Source organism: Argiope bruennichi, chromosome 8 (genome assembly GCF_947563725.1).
Source record: "Argiope bruennichi chromosome 8, qqArgBrue1.1, whole genome shotgun sequence".
NCBI classification, from domain to species: domain Eukaryota; kingdom Metazoa; phylum Arthropoda; class Arachnida; order Araneae; family Araneidae; genus Argiope; species Argiope bruennichi.
In genome coordinates, this window is record NC_079158.1 from 88,885,451 (window position 1) to 88,905,521 (window position 20,071).

At 28.8% G+C, this 20,071-nt stretch overlaps 1 protein-coding gene across 1 annotated transcript in view; it reads right to left on the reverse strand.

The window, feature by feature from the left end:
• The window catches only part of LOC129981306 (cell adhesion molecule Dscam2-like), a 493,597-nt gene that overhangs the window by 122,363 nt on the left and 351,163 nt on the right, over positions 1–20,071 (reverse strand). The window contains exon 17 of the mRNA XM_056092083.1: positions 3,358–3,589. Within this exon, the coding sequence (XP_055948058.1) occupies positions 3,358–3,589 (232 nt within the window). The remainder of the gene's footprint in view (positions 1–3,357; positions 3,590–20,071) is intronic.

Genomic DNA, 20,071 nt, shown 5'->3' on the forward strand with positions numbered 1-20,071 from the left:
TTTTTTTCTATTGTTGAAAACTAAAAAAAAAAGATTCTATCTAATACTTGGTGTATAAGATAAATAAAAAAAATGTTACAATAGCATGGGAGTTAGAAAATAGAATAACTGGACATTTCTAAAAACGCAATGATGTAATGTGACTGATCACCTTTAGAAATGTACATATGTATAATGAATTGAAAATATGTAATACAATTAAAATGACGCGACTTTAATGTCTGACAATTTGACAGTATCGTGAATATGATATAAGATTCCACTGAAATTAAATTTAACCAATATCCCCAGCGAACCAACTATTCGTCAAAGACGACTAATTGATGACAAATTTGCAATCAACTGCTAAAATATTTGTTATAAAGAACATTTTTTTTTAAATATTATTAGTGAAAGTACTAGTTAAAAATTTATTTTTGAATCACACAGGTAACCATAAACCACTTGGTTTCCTTTTAATTCTAGGATTACCAAATCAGTAGTCTGTAAAAAGTAAGCAATATTATGAAATTATTTAATGCGTATGAAGACTTATTCTGTAAATATTTTTCTACTTTTGTGGGATACTTCTTAAAGAATAACCATATAGGGATAATTTTGTAAACGGAAAGGAAGAGTGATAGAAAAATTCATTAATCAGTTTTATAAGGCTTTTTCTTCTATTAAAATATACACCCTTTCAAGAAAGTGTATATCAGGATTTCTATGGTTGTAAAAATGGTCGAAATTGTGGACATTCAAACGTGCTTAGAAGCTTGTTTTAATTTGGAAACAATAATGTTTTGAAAGAAGTCTTTAATATGACAAAAATATAATTTCCATATTTTTATTTTCTAACTGGAGGATTTATTTTGCAACGTATTTGTTTCGGGTCACTCAAAGGTAGATTATACAATTTTTACATCCTTTGCTTCAAGTTTCAGCTTTTTTTTTTTTTTTTAGACTTTTTACTTTAATCTGTTTAGTAATCACATTAGAATGAAGTAGGAAAGGAGATAAACAAGTGATAATTTCTATTTATTTTTATAATTTTTTATAGAAAATTTACAACACACAATTGCTACATGACGAATTCTATGTGAAAAGTAATGAGAGAATTTGAAATAACATATGATAAGGATGGCAAGAACTATACATGAGGTTAATCAGGAATGTGATAAATATTAAATATGAAAATATTTTGTTGCCTTATTCTTCGAATTATTCGTTGAAGCATGTTCAACAAACCTGTATTGTAGAGCCCAAGTAAATTTCCCAAGTAAAATTGGGAGTAGGAATTGGACACAATGCATTTGAATATACTCTTAAGCACTCTTCCTGTTAGGTAGAAGTTATTTCGAGTAGTTGTTCTATTAGTACTAGAAGTTAGGTATTAGTTGAGGGTATTAGAGAGGATTTGAATGAAATTTAGGCCCAGACTGAAATTATAAGCGCATCCGGTACATGTAAGAGGTAAACGTATAACTTGATACCTCGAATAGTAATTACTGGACATCACTGATGTAATTTATGAACCTGAATTGTAATTAAATCTTTCGTATTCCCATAAAATTATAAAACATAAAATTCACTGTAATTAAATTTTTTATCATCAACAAGAATCACACCCCATCTATTGTTTATATGTTGTCGAAGTTTTCAATAAAAAATACAAATATTTCATAGTAAACCATATTATAAAATTATGTTATAATACAGAATCTCATATTCATTTGAATCTATTTCGCTAAATTTTCCTTGCATCAAATTAGTGTATGTAGAGCACAGAAATAAATAAATTTTCTGAATGAATCAGGTAAAAAATGATTTCCTGAATAAATCGGGTAAAAAAAATAATTTCAGGAATAAATCGGGTAAAAAAAAATAATCTCAAGAATAAATTAGGTAAAAAATTATTCTCAGGAATAAATTACGTAAAAGCAATGAGGTAAAATTTCTTGGATAAAATCAATTCCAGGAATAATTCTGGTAAAATATTAATCTCAGGAATAAGTTAGGTAAAAAATTAATTTCAGGATTAAATCAGGTGAAAACAATTAATTTCATGAATAAATTGGGTAAAAAAAATTAATCTCAGAAATGAATCAGGTTAAAAATTAATCTCAAGAATAAATCAGGTAAAAAAATTAATTTCATGAGTAAATCAATTATCCAATTAGATTAGACCAATCAGATGTTATTCTGATCCTGTTTTAATGCTGTCAATCAGATGTCATTAAACCGTAATAAAATTTTCTGTTTTATTTTTTTAATAATTAAAAATTTACTAAAATATAAAAAAGGCCTTATTAGACCAATCAGGGGTCGTTCTCATGTTTAATTCTAATAATATATTCGAGTTTGTTTTTAATAATTAGAAAAGTTATTTAATTTGTTTTCTGAAGATTGAAAATCTCACATTGCTTCATTGAATCTTAGTTTCGTATTTTCTACTATCAACGGAGATGAATTAGTTGCACAATTCTTATTCGAATTCGATTGTCATTTTGTAGAAAATTTATATTTCGAAATGAAGAAAGGTTTCTCGAAAATATCAATAAGAACGATACTACTTTGTGGCTTTCAAAATCTATGATAAATAATTTCGCTCTTTGATTGTATTGAACTAAAATTAAAGTGAATGATTTTTTTATGGGAATAAATTATTTTTCTTTCATAAATTTAATTCCATGTCTTCATTTACAGTCCGTAAAACCAGAGTATCAGTATCTGAAAGTCTGCTCTGTATTTGAAAAGTGCATAGAAATAGATTGCCTGCTCTGAAAGTCCAAAAATTTGTTTTTATTAACTTTATTATTATTTTTAAAAAAATGAAATATTGTAAAAAAGATTTAACATTATTATTCTAATTTGGCAACCCCTAAACTAATTTGGGGGGGGGACCTCGAAATAAGGAGGAGATACTTCCGGTTTGGTGGTTGGATCTCGCCAACCTAGAGGGTACACAAAAAGGGGGGGGGATCTGGCTCCTCTCATCGATGACGGGACGTACTTCCTTCGGGGAGGGTTGTACCGTGGAAGGTGATGGTTCTTAGGACTCAATCACAGTTCCAACCAGTGCTGCTGTTCCGGCGGATTGGAGAGTCAGTGATATGACTTATTCTAATTTGACATTTTTTTTTTCATATATGTCTAATTTTAAATTTAGTAAATAGAATTTATCAGAATAGGAATTAATTAAATCTCCTTAAAGTAGTCGAATAAATTTCGTCTTATAATTTCATTTGAAATTAACATAAACTTGAATAATTCTCATATTTTATATAAATGGCGAAAATTATTAAAAAAATGAGCCAATCAAAGATAGCCATTAGAAATCTTATCACTACAGTATTAAAGTATAATATTTGAGCATACCGAACTCCAGTGTTCGAACCACAGCTTCTTCAGATGGGGGACCAGCACCTCGGCTGTTGTAGGCTTGAACAACTATACTATATTCAGTATAACGATTCAAATCTCCTATTTCAAAATGCTGAAAAAGGGTATTTTTGAAATCCACAGGTTTGAAGGTGTACGGTTCAGGACTTCTTGCCATTTTAAATCCAACATAGAAGCCATCGATACTGTTAAGATCTTCAGATGGAGTCTGCAATAAATAAAAAAATTTCAAGAAGTAACATTTGTAATAAATTGGAAATATCACGTAATGCTATACTGTGCTGTGAAATCGATATTTATTCTGCACTGAGGAAAGGTATGCATTCCTATTTCTTTGAGACTTTCGAACAAGTATTAGAAAAAAGAGAAATAACTTTTAGTTTTCACAAGAGATATTCGCTCGTCCATGACGAGAATATTAAAAAGGAGGAAAACACCAAACACGATTGTTTGCACGTATTTTGTTGAGAAGAAAATACATGATAGAAAAATGGATTGTTGTCTTTTAGAGGACTATAGACCATTTCGTATTTTTTAAGACTTTTATTTATATGAACAAAATAGGTGATTTCATCATTTATTATTATTTATAATTTTTGTACTTTGGGAAATACATTTCTGCTATTATTTTATCTTAAAGAAATTTTCTATATATAGTATGATTATTTGAAATAAAGTGTCAATTTTTCATTTTCAGCTTTTAGAAACATAAAACTACGCATTTTTATTTACACCATTTTTAGTATCATTATGAGCTTTTATTTTTTTTTTCAGATAATAATTGCCAGGTTTTATATTCGAAAATGTATACAGGATAAATTGCATGAAACTTACATTTTTAAATTATATTTACGCATGTAATATAAGGCAATAAGGAAAGAAAATTTATATAACTAATTTCACATTGATATTCTACGATATCCCTAAAGGATAATGTTCCGAAGATGCATTCAAAATCATACATTAAACTATTTGAAAATCTTGAATTGTTAAAAATAAAATTAAGAAAGATATAATGACTTCATTATGGCACAAACATAACATTTAACATTATTTTTTTAATATCTCCGAGAAATATGAACAAATGTATTTCTTAAGATTCATATGATTCGGTTTGATGTATTTCCCATCTTCCTGATCTTTAATAAGCGATTTCAAATTTTCATATTATTCTAAAATATATTTTCAATTAGTTTCTATTAGCATTTGGGATTGCATATAATGAATATTGTCTCTTAACTTGTTATTATTAAATATAAAAATTTTCCAAAGCAAATCCGTATTTTCTTTCTTCTAATCTAAAACACTTCAAAAATAAGTTTCTAATGAATATTCATGACATAACGCTATGTTTCCTTCAAGAAAAGATTTATTCTTAAAAGAAGTGAAAAACCATAATTTGTTCAAAATGGAGATGAGAAGTTTGAGAAATTTTTAAGCGCTGAATATAAAGAATATTTAATATACATAGAAAAGGCGTTAATTATGCAGAGTGTTTACATCGATTACGGAATCTAAGAAATTCAAAAAAAAGTTTTGGCTTCTGAACATTCTTGAGAAGATTTCTAAAGCAAATCGAGAAAAATTCTCTCTTAAACTGCATATATTTAATTCATGAAATATTTTTTTTTCTTTTTGCATTGAAACTTTGCGAAAGTTTCGTCTTTCAGCTTAGATCATTTACCCCTTATTATAATAATCGTTCTTTATTTTTCGACATTTAGCTACAGAACCAAGTTGGATTTCTATAAGTACTATTTTTCTGAGTAATGATTTTTTATGTGTTTAAGCAGATCTGTAAGTGAAAATTCACATCAATACAATTTTTATTTTGGATACTTTAATTTAATAGGTGATCTATATTCTTTAAATTGTACTTTAAATCTGAAGCAAATGCAAAAGTTGTTTTTAAGTAAAAAGATATCAATTTATTCAAGAAAGCAGAATTATTTTTGTATATTATATCATTTTAAATTAAGACTCCCTCCTATAAAATTTGATATATATGATTTATCCCTTGATATGATGCACTTTCATATAATGGGAAATATTTTTTTTTCATTAAAATGCAAGATTTTAGAGTACAGTAATGTTAATTAATAAGCAAATATAGTATTTAATGTCACTTTTTAAAAATTATTTAATTCATTCAAATACTGATAAATCGTATAATTTTATTTCTGAAGAAAAATTAATTCGTAAAGTGAATTCTAAAGTATAAAATTTATAAAATAAATATTCATACAGAAGTAATCAAATATTATTTTTTCGCCTGTTAATTAAATATTATATTTCACTGAAGGACTAATATTTTGGAAATGAAAGTGCAGCATGATGTAAAATTATAATATTTGAAGTTGACAATTTTTATTAAAAAAATCTTACAATTCATTAAAGTATTTATCATATTTATTGAAAAAAAAATTCAATAAATATGATAAATATGAAAATATTTTAACTATTTTTTGTCGGAAGATCAATTCCTGAAATCGTTTGAAATACATTTGATAAATGTTTTAATCTATCATCATAATTAAAAAAAATATTAAAATTTAAACTATCAAAACTAATATTTCTGTCAATTAATAAAACAATCTAATTCAATAAAAAAAGAATATTTAAGAGATAGCCTTAAATTAAAATGTACAATAAATGCTAATTTCTGTTAATATATTATCCGACAATGTAATATGAAATCCAAATTACTTATTTCTCTTTTATAATTATGAGATATTATAGGATACATACTTTGCCCTAAAAGCACAAAATATGCTACTGAACCTTATATTTCATTCCAATCGAACAGCAAATTAAGAACTATAACAGTATAAGCAAAATTGGTATTGTATAACTGTCTTCATTTGGCAAATTGAATGTATCAAATTCACCAGTAAATCAATCACTAACAAATTTCAGCTCATTTTACTATAAAAAAACAAGTATTAATTTTTCCTCACCAGTGCCGGAATCTTCAGATTGCTAACACGCATTTGAGAAAATCTGAAATTTGGCAGCACATTTTGAAATAAAAAAGATAATTAGTATCGGCAAACCGAAAAAAATACATTTGTTTTAATGAGATTTTTTCAACTGTCTTTGAATATGTTAGAACATTCCGCATGATAATTCTTTGATGAATTAAAATTATTTTGTACTATTAAATGTTTGATTAGGAATACAATTAATTAAAACTGGACATTATCACAATTTTAATTAGGCACTAGTTAACTTAGATTACATATTCCATTCTTTATATGTATTATTACATGAAATCTTTTGAGACAAATTTCGTCCTTAAAAACTATACTTATAGTATCGAGTCGTATACTCATACACCAATACAATATATTTAGGATACTATTACATTTGAAAGATATTGTTATTCTATAGTTGGCACTCTTTGATTAAGAAGATGGTTGATAAGAACATAATTAAAATGTCAACAGAAGGGTTACATGCATATTTTTTACTATTAAAAAGGTTTTATTTTTTCAATTTATTATCGAATTTACCAACGAACTGTATTATTTATGAATAACTTATATTTATCATGCAATTCCTTGCGTATTAACGCAATGAAACAGAAACATTTTTTTGTTTTGAGAGGAATAGAGAGTAGAACTTATTTGAACTGTTTCATTAAATAATCTATACTTATAAATAAAGCTCAATGTGTGTGTGTGTGTGTGTGTGTGTGTGTAACATAGAGAGAGGGAGAAATTTAAGCCAAAAGAAAAAAGAATTCTTTTAGTTCTATGTATTCTAACATAATTACTTTTAGTTCAAACTTCCAATCAAATTATTCTTTCTTCTATTTTGATAAATTTAGAAAAAGAAAGATAAAAGGCATTGTGTAGAAAAGAAACTAGCCTTTAAAGAAATATTGCAATAAGAGAGTTAGTGTCATTTCAGAAAATGGCAATTTTTATATCCAGCATTAGATTACATTGATGTACTGAATTTCAAGGACTTTTCATTGTTTCATCAAATGTTTAACCTTCCAAGTGGCAAACCCGGAAAAAGACGGAATCTTTTCTCCCTTCAAAAAGGTGGACCCGTCTATAGACGGAAGCAAAAACTCCCTTAAAACTGTCACTGCCCGTATTTTTACGGGTTCCAGTTTTTCCCTTCCCCCAATCTCAAGCTGTGAGATAAGGAAAAGTGAATCGTTATCAGTGGACAATATAATTGATGTTTTCCTGCTCGCTCCCTTTTGAGCATTTTAAAATCTCGCTTACGTTCTGAGCCGTTACTTTTCAGATTTTGATAATAATTACGTATCCAAAATGAGTTTTAAATAACGAGAATAAAATTGAACGTATGAAAATATATACCTGGAATGAATACATACAAAAGGTATTATTATTAATAATTTGATCCATAAGATTTTAAAGCTTTCTAGCATAAGAAAATAGTTAATCTAAAAAATAAATAAAAAAAATATATAATTAAAATTTGACAAGTTTCTTTTTTATAGCGTGCTTTCATTTAAGGATTTTAGAATTGACATTGCTTATGCAACTTATTTTTGAAAATAAGACACTAAACTTTTTTACAGAATTTACTTAACGAACGAAACTTTTTAACTTTTAATGAATTAATTTTTTTTTAGTATTCATTAATAAGTGTGTTTAAAAACGGGGAGATATATAGAACCAATGTATTAAAGTGAGATTTTCCGGAAAGACTAGCATTCGTTACATTAAATCCTTATTTTTATAACGTAATAAACTATTAAAGATGATGGCGTTAAATGTGAAACATACATTTATTCTTCACAACAAGTAGACGTACAAGCATATAAGTAATTTTAGAATAACAATAAAACAAGGTGATGCCACTCAAGCTTAAGTAATTATACAAAATTGTTTGCTTGCTTGCTTGCCGCAACATCCTCCCCACCCTGGTCATCCTCCAGAGGTATGACCAGTTGAATTGGACGGGTAATCTCCTTCCCATTGACACGAAGGATGCAAGTTCGAATTCTTCCGTCCCAGCCATCGATTAGGACCATTTCTCATCCAATTTAATACAACAGTTGAATCACTCCAAAGTGTTGATGTTTGATTATCTAAACCAGTTTCTTTGCAAAAATAGTGAAGTAAACGAGCTCCTAGTAAGGCTGCCAAAAGTTCTAACCGTGGAAGTGTCACCTTTTTAAGTGGAGAAAGTCTATTGCGACTGCAAACTAGGCGAACTTTTGTTTCGCTAAGGTCAGTGAAACTAATGTATAATGCGGCACCATAGGCCTTTTCCGAAGCATCGCAAAAGACATGGATACTCATGTGAGAAGTAGCAGAAATTCCAATCCAGCGAGGAATATGTATTTTGTTTAAAGATGATATTTCAGATACCCATCTGTTAAAGCTTGCGGCAATGCCTGGTGGAAGAATTTCGTCCCATTGAGTTCCCAGGAGCCACGTGGTTTGAAAAAGAATTTTTCCAACTACTATTCCTGGTGCATAGAGGCCTAAAGGATCATACAACTTTGATACAATTTTAAGAAGTAAACGTTTTGTTGCAGGAACAGCAAACTGATAAACACTTTCGTTTATATCTGTATGAAACACGTCTTCTTTGGTATTCCAGTTAATTCCTAATACTTGCGTTTTGCATTTAAAGATGATATCCTTTAGTTCCCAAATAGCCTGTAGGTTCTTGGAGTTTGTACTCCATTTAGCCAAAGGTAAACTTATCTGTGTCATTAAATCTTTCATTTCTTGGTAAAGAGTTGTTGCTTGTTCAACAGTATCCACTCCCATAACAAAGTCGTCCATGAAAATATTATTCTCCAGGTGTTAAGCTGCAATAGGATAGGAAGCAGAGTGCATATTAGCTAATTCACGAAGAGTGGCAGATTGCAAAAAAGGACTAGAAGTCAATCCAAAAGGTAAACGTGAAAAACGATAAGTAAGCATTTCATTTCGCAAATGTATTTTTCCGTTTGCATCCCTTTCTGTCCTAAACCACAGGAATCTAGTACAGTTTCTATCCTCTTCATCCAAAATAAGTTGCAAGAATGCTTGACGTCCGTGATTGCGAATTTGTGAAGTCGAAATCGTAACAATGTTGCAAATATTTCTGGAAGCAAATTCGGACCCTGCTCAAGAGCATCATTTAAGGAAGGATGTCCTGGTGTATGAGAAGAAGCGTCAAATACAATTCGCCATTTCTTTTCGTCATTCTTTTGTTTTTTCACTATGTGATGAGGCAAGTAAAATAGTTTTGATTCGTTGCAAGGACAATTATCGGCAAGTTCAACATGTTGGTTATCGATATAATTTTGCATCTGTTCTGTATAAATATCTCTTAAGTCTGAATGAGTAAAGAGTTTGTTACGGAGTATTTGAAATCGTTTGAGTGCTATTTCGTAATTATTCGATGAAAGAATCACCTCTGTTTTCCATGGTAACTTTACAACATGGCGGCCATCAACTTTGCAAAATGAATTGTGAAAATCACTTAAAATTTCAGAATTACGAATAGTCATCCCTTTATCTTGCATAGTTTTAATGCCAATTGTTTCCAAGTCCCAAAATCGTCTGACGTGATCGTCCAGATCACGTACCATAGTTTCTGTGCTAATGTTGTGAACTGAAGAAACAGAAGAATATGCTATAGTAGTGAACGAACGGTTGCCGGAAAGAATCCATCCAAATACTGTAGGTATTAACACATGAGTCGCAGAAAGTCTAATAGGAGATTTAGTATGCACTACAGTCCAATAAAAATCAGCACCTATCAGAATTTCTATAGGCAAGTCGTTTAAGCTGTCTGATGGATCAGCAAGTTTCAACTTTTGACTATGAGCAAAAGAAGAGATAGGTTGGGGAGTAGATGGATGAAAGGCATAAGTATTTGAACTTTCAAATGCTTGTATATTTATTTTTGAGTTGCTCCAAATACTTGGCAAGATAAATTTGACCTTCCGTCTCATTTCAGTGTTTGTTGAAATTGATTCGAATGCTTGAAGATTCAATTTTTCTGAACTAGTGATTTCCAGTTGCAGGAAGTCGATCAAACTAGGGTGAATGAAGCTGGACTGACTTCCACCGTCTAAGAGACACCGCGTTACTTTTGTTTTACCAGTTGGGCTAATTACATATACTCGAGCAGTTTGCAGATGTGTAAATTTGGGAGTTATAATATCAACGTTATTCGTAGACGTAACTGGAATGGTAGTTAAATTTGGATTCTCAGTTTCAGTTTTACAGATGGAAACATTATTCCTTTTTTTGCATTTATAGCAATGGGCTTTGTCTTTCCGGGGGCAATTATTTACGTTATGGCCACAGTTTGTGCATAAAAAACAACGATTACTATTTTTTAACTTTTGTTTACGACTATCTATATCAGTTACAATGTTACAGTCTTGCGGCCAGTGTCCATTAGTATCACAGAAAGCACAAAATGGAGAACGTTTTTTAATTGGCGTAGTGTTCTTTGAATTAACATATAGGTTAGCAGTGGAAGGTTTAAAATCATATTGAACAGACTGCTCACCTCTAATTTTCAGAGTAGTAAGTGCGCCTTCTACTTCTTCCGTGAGAAATTGTATTAATTTTGTTATATCACCTTCCGAAATTTTCTGTCGTTTTGCAAAAATAATCCAACGGCGGCAAATGTCATCCGGAAATGCTCGTAAAATTTTAGGAGTTAAAATTCGACCATAAGAATCAACATCCTCTCCCAAGGCACGTAGAGCTTGTAATCTTCTATTACACTCAATAAAAACTTCGTTTAGTGAAGTCGGCGATGGATTTCGTATTGGCGTCAAATTTTCTAAAAAGTCCAAATGAGCTTGAATGATTCTGTTTTTATCGCCATATTTGTCCATAAGGAGTTTTTTAGTAGCTTCATATGTATCGGCAATAATGCTTATGCCATCTACCAATCGTTTTGGTTCATCTTGTAAATAGCCTCTTAAAAAAACATGTTTATCAATTACTGAAAGATTTGGATTATTATCTACGGAAGACTGAAATTGTTCCCAAAAACTTTGCCAAAGTTCTACATCGCCGTTAAACGGTTCTAGTTTAATTGTAGGCAGTTTTACAGTATACGATTGAATAGCAGGCATTTTAATGCAAGAGTTTGAATTCATCGCCAAATTATTGTGATTAATAGCCAAATCAGTAAAGTTATTTGTAGTTGGTGTTAATTTATTTTGAATTCTTTTTTTGGCTTTAAAAATCGCGAATTCAGCATTATCGATATAGCTTTCACATTGTAAAATATCGTTTTCGTATTCTTCATCAGAAAGTAAATTGTGTATTTCATTATCCATTATTTTCATTTCATTTAAGGTAGTAGTTAAACGATTACAAGTATATTCCACATCTTCAATTGAAGAATCATCTTTTATGTTACTTATTTCAACAGAAAAACGAGTAATATTACCGCGAATAGTTTTCCGTTTTCGCTTGAGTTGCGCCATTTTGTTTGCAGTTTCATCCGGCGTCGCCATTGCAGTAATCTGAAGTATAATACAACAAAATTCAGTAAGAAAGTAAACTTGCCGATATTTCTTAAAAGCAGGAAGTATAAATTCACGGTCCTGATTCAAATAGAGTTTTCGGCACCATATATTAAAGATGATGGCGTTAGTGAAACGTACATTTATTCTTCACAACAAGTAGACGTACAAGCATATAAGTAATTTTAGAATAACAATAAAACAAGGTGATGCCACTCGAGCTAAAGTAATTATACAAAATTGTTTGCTTGCTTGCTTGCCGCAACATAAACTATATATGAAAATTGAATATTAGTTTCATTCTTTAAACCTTATAGAATTTCACACTCCTTGACGAATTCGAACAAAAATGTAAGCATTGTAGAGATATAAGTTTCATCGTTTTTATATTTTTCCTCTGGGTTTTAATAATATTTTGAAAGTTAATATTAGTGCAGTTTTTATAGATTCTATTTTTTGTATCGAAATATTAATCTTATTTCACTGTACAATCTTATATATACATCGCACGATTCTGTTAATGTGAAACTGGTTTATATTGACATTTTTACTTTTAATGCTGAGTAATTTAATCCACGAATTTTAATACGCTTGAAAGTGAGTGAATGTGTGAGTTAAATGTGAGGATTAATAATTTTAAAGTTGCAGTTATTTTAACTCCTTGATCTAATTTTATCTCATATCTTAGCATTTAAAATTTTTTTAATGCGTACAACTTTCATTTAGACTATTTTCTTCTCCTGTTGGGTCAGTTCGAGTTCACTGGATGTGATTTTAACAAACAAGACGGGATATGATCTTTGTTTTATTTTATTTTTGATCACGAGAGTAAAAAAAAATTCGGAAACTCCCACTTCCAAGTAATTTGAAATTCTTTATTCTTAATAACATTTAGCCTCACATTTTCATTTTTTAAAAACAGAACTAGTTTGAACAAGGGTGTCAGACATGAAGGTCACTTGGGAATATTTCTATTAAAGTAGCGAATATCTCTAATTATAACGAATATGAATGTTCGTATTGGCGATCTCCAGATCAAACTGTTTGAACTGAACACACTTCGCCCTTAAATAATTAGAAAACTGTGTATGTTCACCTCGAGATGAAATTTTCAAAATTTTAATTAAAACTTCTGTTAATTAAAAATTACTTAAAATTTTACCATTTATCAGCGATAAAATCCGAAATTATTCCAATACAATTTATACAATGTGTCATTTATACATTTGAATGTATCACCAAGAAAATTCATTCTTTGAGGTAAAATTAAGATCTTGAACTTTTAATGTCTTATTTATTGAGATGCTAATTATGGAGCATTCTCTTCAGCTACATGGTTTATTTGTATTTCAGTAAAGAAATTTTTACCCTTTTGCTTTTAGCTTAGATCTTTTTAACCTTTTAACTAAATCATCATCAATGGGTAAAAAGCCGGAATGAAATATAAGGATAACGATGAAAACGTTTAGTTTCTATTCAAAAATAAAATATATTATTTAAAATATGCTAAAATATTTTTAATTTAACTAAAAGTGGGAAATTACATGAAACAAAATTTCGCATCATTGATAAAAAATTCGAATTCACAATTAATGTGCAAATTATTTTTCTACTGTGATATTTTCGAATGAACTTTAAAATTTTAATAATTTTTATTAACCCTTTAAAGGGCCTTTATTTCCTAGTCATGTTGGAGTAAAAAGTTTTTAAAATTAAGATTGGCCTAGGAAAAGTAATTCATTCAACTTATTAGATCAATTTAATCTGATTTATTAATTAATTTTTCCAATTAATAACTAAGAAATAAATCAAGACACTTCATTTTATTTGAGATAAACAATTGAAACCTCTAAGTTTCTGCCTTATTGAAAAATTCGTAAGAATTTATGCCAACTTACATAACTTTATTCAAAAATTGTTGAATTTGGTGATGAGCATACTTCCCTTGTCCCTTGAAAGGGTTAATTAAAATTTTAAAGAAATGATTCCCACTGTCCAAAGTATGTAGGTGCAGATTTTGGTAATTCTATTTCAAATTGTCTGGTCTGAAAAGTACCAATACAACCAGACAAATAATGACACACACACTTGTCCATCTTTATTATTAACTTAGACGAATGTTTGTGCGTGGCGTCTATTAGAGCTTCCATATATATCTTAGTGGAATATACATCTTAGAAAATGAAAATGTGTACTATAAAGAATAGTTTTTTTTTACTTCTGAAAATTTTAAAAAAATTATGAATTAAAAATAAAAGGAGATTTTGAAGTGTATTCCATCATAACTTTCAAAATTATTACAGAATAAGAAGGAATTTTTGGAAATTTTTATTGAATAAGAGATATGAGAAATCATCTGAGTCATTTCAAAAATTAAAAAGAAATATTCAGTATATACATAAAACTTTATTGCTGAATGATTCTATTCCCTGTATTTAGAAATTTAATAAGCCTGATTGATTTCAACAAAACAGGTTTTGCATTAATTGAAGTTTATTCACTCCCGTTTTAAATTAAGGATTTACTGTCAAGAAGCTGACAGAAAATTCAAAAAATCTGCAATGCAGAATGGTACAATGAGTCTGCAATAGTATAAATTATATGACTATCAAAATTTGAAATTTCAAGATGTTTTGCTGAAGAAAATATTTAATTAAAAATTTTATATTGGCTAGTAACCTCGACGTAACACATGTGCTGATCAACAAAAGCAATAAATAATGAAAAAGTATTAAGTAAAAAAGATCAATGCAACTATATTTGCAAAGCTTTTAAATTCAGATTTTTCTTTTTAATGATTCGTTTACCCCACAGTTTGTCGTTATTCGATTGCAAAATAGTAAGAGCTTTGATTCTAACCCGAAAAACTTAAAACTGAGATTTTTTCAAAAATTGTAATTTATTTTAAAACAGTAATTAATATTCTGTAGGAACTTGATTTGAAGGTATTCAAAAAATTCCAGTTGCAAATGGTTAATTATGAGTCTAAATAATCTATTATTTGAGTCATTTTTCCAGGCCAAATTTGTATCATGAATATTGCAAAGAAATATTTTGACAATTATTTTTGTTTGTTACAGTCATAAGGCGTATCGACCAGTTATTTCAGCATTACTGAATAACTGGCCAATTAAATATTGTAAAGTATATTTAATTATAAAATTTTAATCATGCAGATAAATACGGAAAATCGATATATTTGAAAGTGAAACATCGCATGAAATTCCCTAATTACACAATTATTTTTTTGAATACTTAAGAAACAAAGTTATAAAGTAGTGTTACTTACCGCAATTAATGTTTTAAACACGCATTTTAAAATATTAAAATAAATTGGCAATGCGCTGAAAGTTTTTTTTTTAATTCAATCTCTTGTACGTAATTTTGAGAAATAATTTCACAGTACTACGGAATAAAATAATTTGCGAAACATATTGCAATGAAAAAAATATTAGACGGGGACATTCAATTTATAAAAACTAGACTAGTATCAAAATAAACATGATAATAACTTATTCCTAGCATAAATTTTATGTATTGTTTTATAAAATAATCGAAAACCTCTAAAAAAACAATCACATTTTCAATCGATGTTATTGTCAATCTCTTCCTAAGCACTGAAAGAAAAGTGCTCTTAGAAATCGAAAGACTACGATAAGCAACAACTGTCATTCACGCCATGAAATTTGCTAATCACTTCCCACCGGCAGCGCTGAACTGACCGCAAAAGGGGACAGCACTCCTTTTGACCAAACCGCGACATTTTTAAGGTTGAACCTGTTATTCCGGCGTGCCGCTTTCGGTAAGGATAGCAATCTGAAAGCCGCCGGCAGGAGGGTTAATAGCGTGATTTTCTTCTATTGTTGATGATTTAAGAACACGAATTCTGTTTAACATTTGCTTAGTTTACAAAATGAATAAGAATGTGAAGATGAAATATCGCGAAATTTAGCAAATGCAGAAACTCTGCATTGTTATAATAATCATAGTAAATTGTAACCCCTTCTTCAAAATACTTTTTTTAAATGTTCGTTTAATGTATATTAAGAAATAAGATAAATATGTCACATGGAAAGGGCGTATTTATGATCAATAGATTCTGAAAAAAAGTGCATCATATTTTAAAAATTTATATTTAAAAAAAAACTCATTTTAATGTAAAAACATTTTAACATTGTACCCTCATCCTTTAAGCGATCATTATTCTTTGGATAACATCACCTTTCAGTTCCTTTTACATCTTTTATCTTCCGTTTCCATTTTTGATCCTAAATTTGGAAAGTGTTTATTTTCAGTAGTAGTTCTTTATAGAAGTTTTTCATTGAAGTTTTCTCAGAATCTCCCGATTCCATTCTTTTTTTCAAACCATTTTTTTTTTTTTTTTCAAACCATTCATCCTTGCTAAATTCGACATCATATGTAGCTGAAAAAAGTTGTTCGATTTGAGCAATACGAATAAAAATTATATTCGAAAAATACTTTATCATATTTTTTTCGCTCCCGAAGACAATTTGCTTATTATCATGTCGGCATTTCTTCAGTGATTCCAATTTTAGATTAATTTGTATATATTGATCCCATTCATATCTTTCACAACGTTAGAAGAAAAAAATTTATACAAATAAGTTTGACTAGGAAATTCCACCTTTTTAAGCCTATAAAATATATTTATATCACATGAGCACGCAAATTTTAGCACTATTTCGATAATGATTTAAATGTAGACTTGTAACATGTAATTATTTTAGAAATTAAAATAAGGCATTTTTAAAAAGATAAAAATTTAAAGATTTAAAATTAAAAAAAATCACAGTATATCATTTTTTTGAACTTTTAAAGTACTGAAGATTTTGTGAAAATGCAAATAGTAAATTGCGATTTATTTTTACCAATATTTATCCTTTATATATATATATATATCTTAGCAATCAACTGATCTAACTCCTTTCCCTTTAAAGGAAGCATAACTTTATAACTATTCTAATTGTTGAAACCTTCAGAAACTGCTTCGGATACAGTTGAAATATTTACCTCTTTTTAATTTTCTTTTCTATCTTAACTTAAATGTAATTTGTCAGCATTTTGCGGGGTGGGGACATTGTACAAAGAATTATTACCTTATCTTAAAAGTCTGTATTTTCTTTTCTTTATAACAACGTACTACAAAGTTAAATTTGGTAAATAAATTATTTCTATAAAATTACAAAACTGTGGGAAGAGATAATTTGTGACATATAATTCGAAATACAAACTTGGTAAATGCTATCTCGTTCGTGTACTTTTCCTATCAATAAGTTTATCTTGATTTATGTTTACATTAAAGAGTTTCCCAACTTCAGCAATCATTAAATCTTATTGATGATTTTCATCTTTCCTTGAAAACAAGCATTAATCATAAGTAATACTTAACGAGATGCAACTTCTTCATTTTTGTTTAATAGTTAGTGTTAGTTTAAAATTACTCGCAAGAATGTAAGCTTTGTACGGACAAAATAAGAAATATAAACTATCTAGACTGTTTGCAAGGTTAGTAAACTTATTTCATAGCTCTAGAAGATCTAGATTCTTAGTTGCCTAAAACATTCAAGTTATGAGGTTGTTTGTTGAGCTGCTTTTAGTAAATATATGTATTATAATCCTAGAAAAGAAAGTAATGTAATAGTTAAAGAAGCAATAAAATTTCGAATGCTATTGTGTTTTATAAATATGCAAAAGCGCTGAACAAAAATTTGAAAATAACATCCATTCAAAATTTCAAATCGAATATAAGGAATAAATTGGTCCAAAAGTGCAGAACTGTCTGCCGAAAAACATTCAAATGCATGATTTTACGTAAAATAGGAAATGTTATTTGAATTTTCCCATAAACTGCTTTATTCCCGCTCAATTTTATAAATCGCTATGTATTTGAGGATTGAACTTTTGCAGCTTATCCACTTTAGCTTGAAAAATGTCTGGCATTCAGTATGTATATTCTGTATGCTTTGAATTTTCAGTATTTATCATTTGTTACAAGCATTAAGCATTTCAGGAATAATTTAGATCTTTATCTATATTTGTAGAAAGTACATGAATTTATAAAGCAGAATTTTAAAAGTACAAAAAATGTATATCGAAACAAAGGATATTTGAATATATCGATCAAATATGAATATATATATATATATATATATATATATATATATATATATATATATATATATATATATATATATATATATATATATATATATATATATATATATATATATATATATATATATATATTACTTTCTAGTGTACGAAGAATAAAATTAGAAATTAATATAGATATCAAAAAACGTAATCTTCATATTTTGGAGAATTTCTTTCATTTCAGAGTACGAAATACCCATTTTTGAAATTAGGTCTGCCTATCTTAAACACCTTTTGAGATATACGGATGAAATTTTGTATGATTTCTATGTTTTGTATGCACACTAAATTTTTGTATGAAATGAATAAATGAAATTTTGTATGCACACTAAATTTTTAGATTTCAACCAAATTTTGAATAAAATCATTAATAAAAGCAGGTCTTTCTGCCAATTGCAGGTTAATACAATAAGTATAAAAAGTAAAATGATAGATAAAAAAAATCGATTTATATGATTTAACCACGGAAACAAACATCCACTTCAAATTTTAAATCAAATCCATCAAGTCACTAACAGTTTGTTGATTCGCATATTTTCTTACATACAAAACACAATAAGGTAAAAATGCAAAGAGTTAGATAAAAGAAATTTATTGTATCATATTATCACTAAAAATGTATTTATAAGTCAAATTCTTCATTTCAGTTTGTCAAGCATACAGTATCCTAAATGCATACTAGATCTTTCTTCAATTTAGAATGAAGCACAAATCTCTCTTGAGCGGTCTCTGAAAATAAAAATTTTAACTCTCACGACTTTGACCAAGCTCTTATGACTTTGACCAAGGAAAGAGGACAGTACACCATATTTACTTAGAAGCATCCGAGGAAGATTAATGGAAACCATTGTCGACATTTAAAAGTATTATTGGAAAATTCGATGAAGTTGTTTTGAAAGCATTTCTTAAAACTTGACTTTTTACGCTTTGCCCACAAACGAAAAATTCCCGTCTTTAAACTTTTCGCCTTTCTTATTGTGCAGATAAAAAACTTAAACTACTTAACAAATGATGCAAATATTAATTATAAATACAAAATATCATTAAAAACGCATTAATTCCTATTAAATGATTGGACTTTTTTATTTTCACAATAAGCGTTATTTTCTAATTTTCAATATTCTAGAACAAGCATGTGACCAGAAATATTTGAAAACTTTCTTTCGTACTGGGCTTGGTATTAAGAAATCTTATTTCATATTTAATTGAAGTTTCAGAAAGTGTGGTTACCAAATATTTATATATATATAGTTTTATTATTTTTTTCTAAAAACAAAAGTGAAATGAAAATTCGCATGTCACTTCGAAATTAATTTTGGAAGTAGTTTGGAAATAATTTTTCAAAAAAAGTTACATTTCAAACAATTTATCAAGATCATTCACGGTTTAATATTCCCCCCCCCAATAGCAATCTGCAGGATGATTATAATTGAACTTCCCTATAAACATCATCATACAACGCAAACGGGTGAACGGATTACAACGAAATTTGGTATGCAGATTATACACGAGATGCACTCACGGAATTTCGAGAAATAAAAATTAGTTCCAAAATGTCCACCAGAGGACGCTTTTTCCAAAAAAAACATTAATTTTAACTCAATAAACTACCAAAATGTTAACCCAATATTAACATTTATGGACTAGTTTCTGATCACCTTGTCATCGAACTACATTAAGTAAAGGTAAAAAAAAAATAATAATAGTATGCTGTTTGAGAAAAAAACTAGTTCAGTTTGCAGAAACAAGAACAGACTAGGACAAAATTGCAAAAGAGTAGCAGTTGTTAATCGTGTCCAGGATGATGTAGGGAAAGGTGTTCATGCGACCACCCTCATTCACCTGCAAAATTTCAAGTCGATCGATAGTGTGTTCAACAGCAGAGGGTAATAGATTAGTTGTGATGCTTGAGGCGTTACGGAATTCTTTTAGTCATTCAACGTCGCAACAAGATACCGTCATCATTACAGCCCGAAACATCGACATAAAACATGACAACGACTGCAAACATTTCTCATCCTAATCTGTTTTGCTTAAATC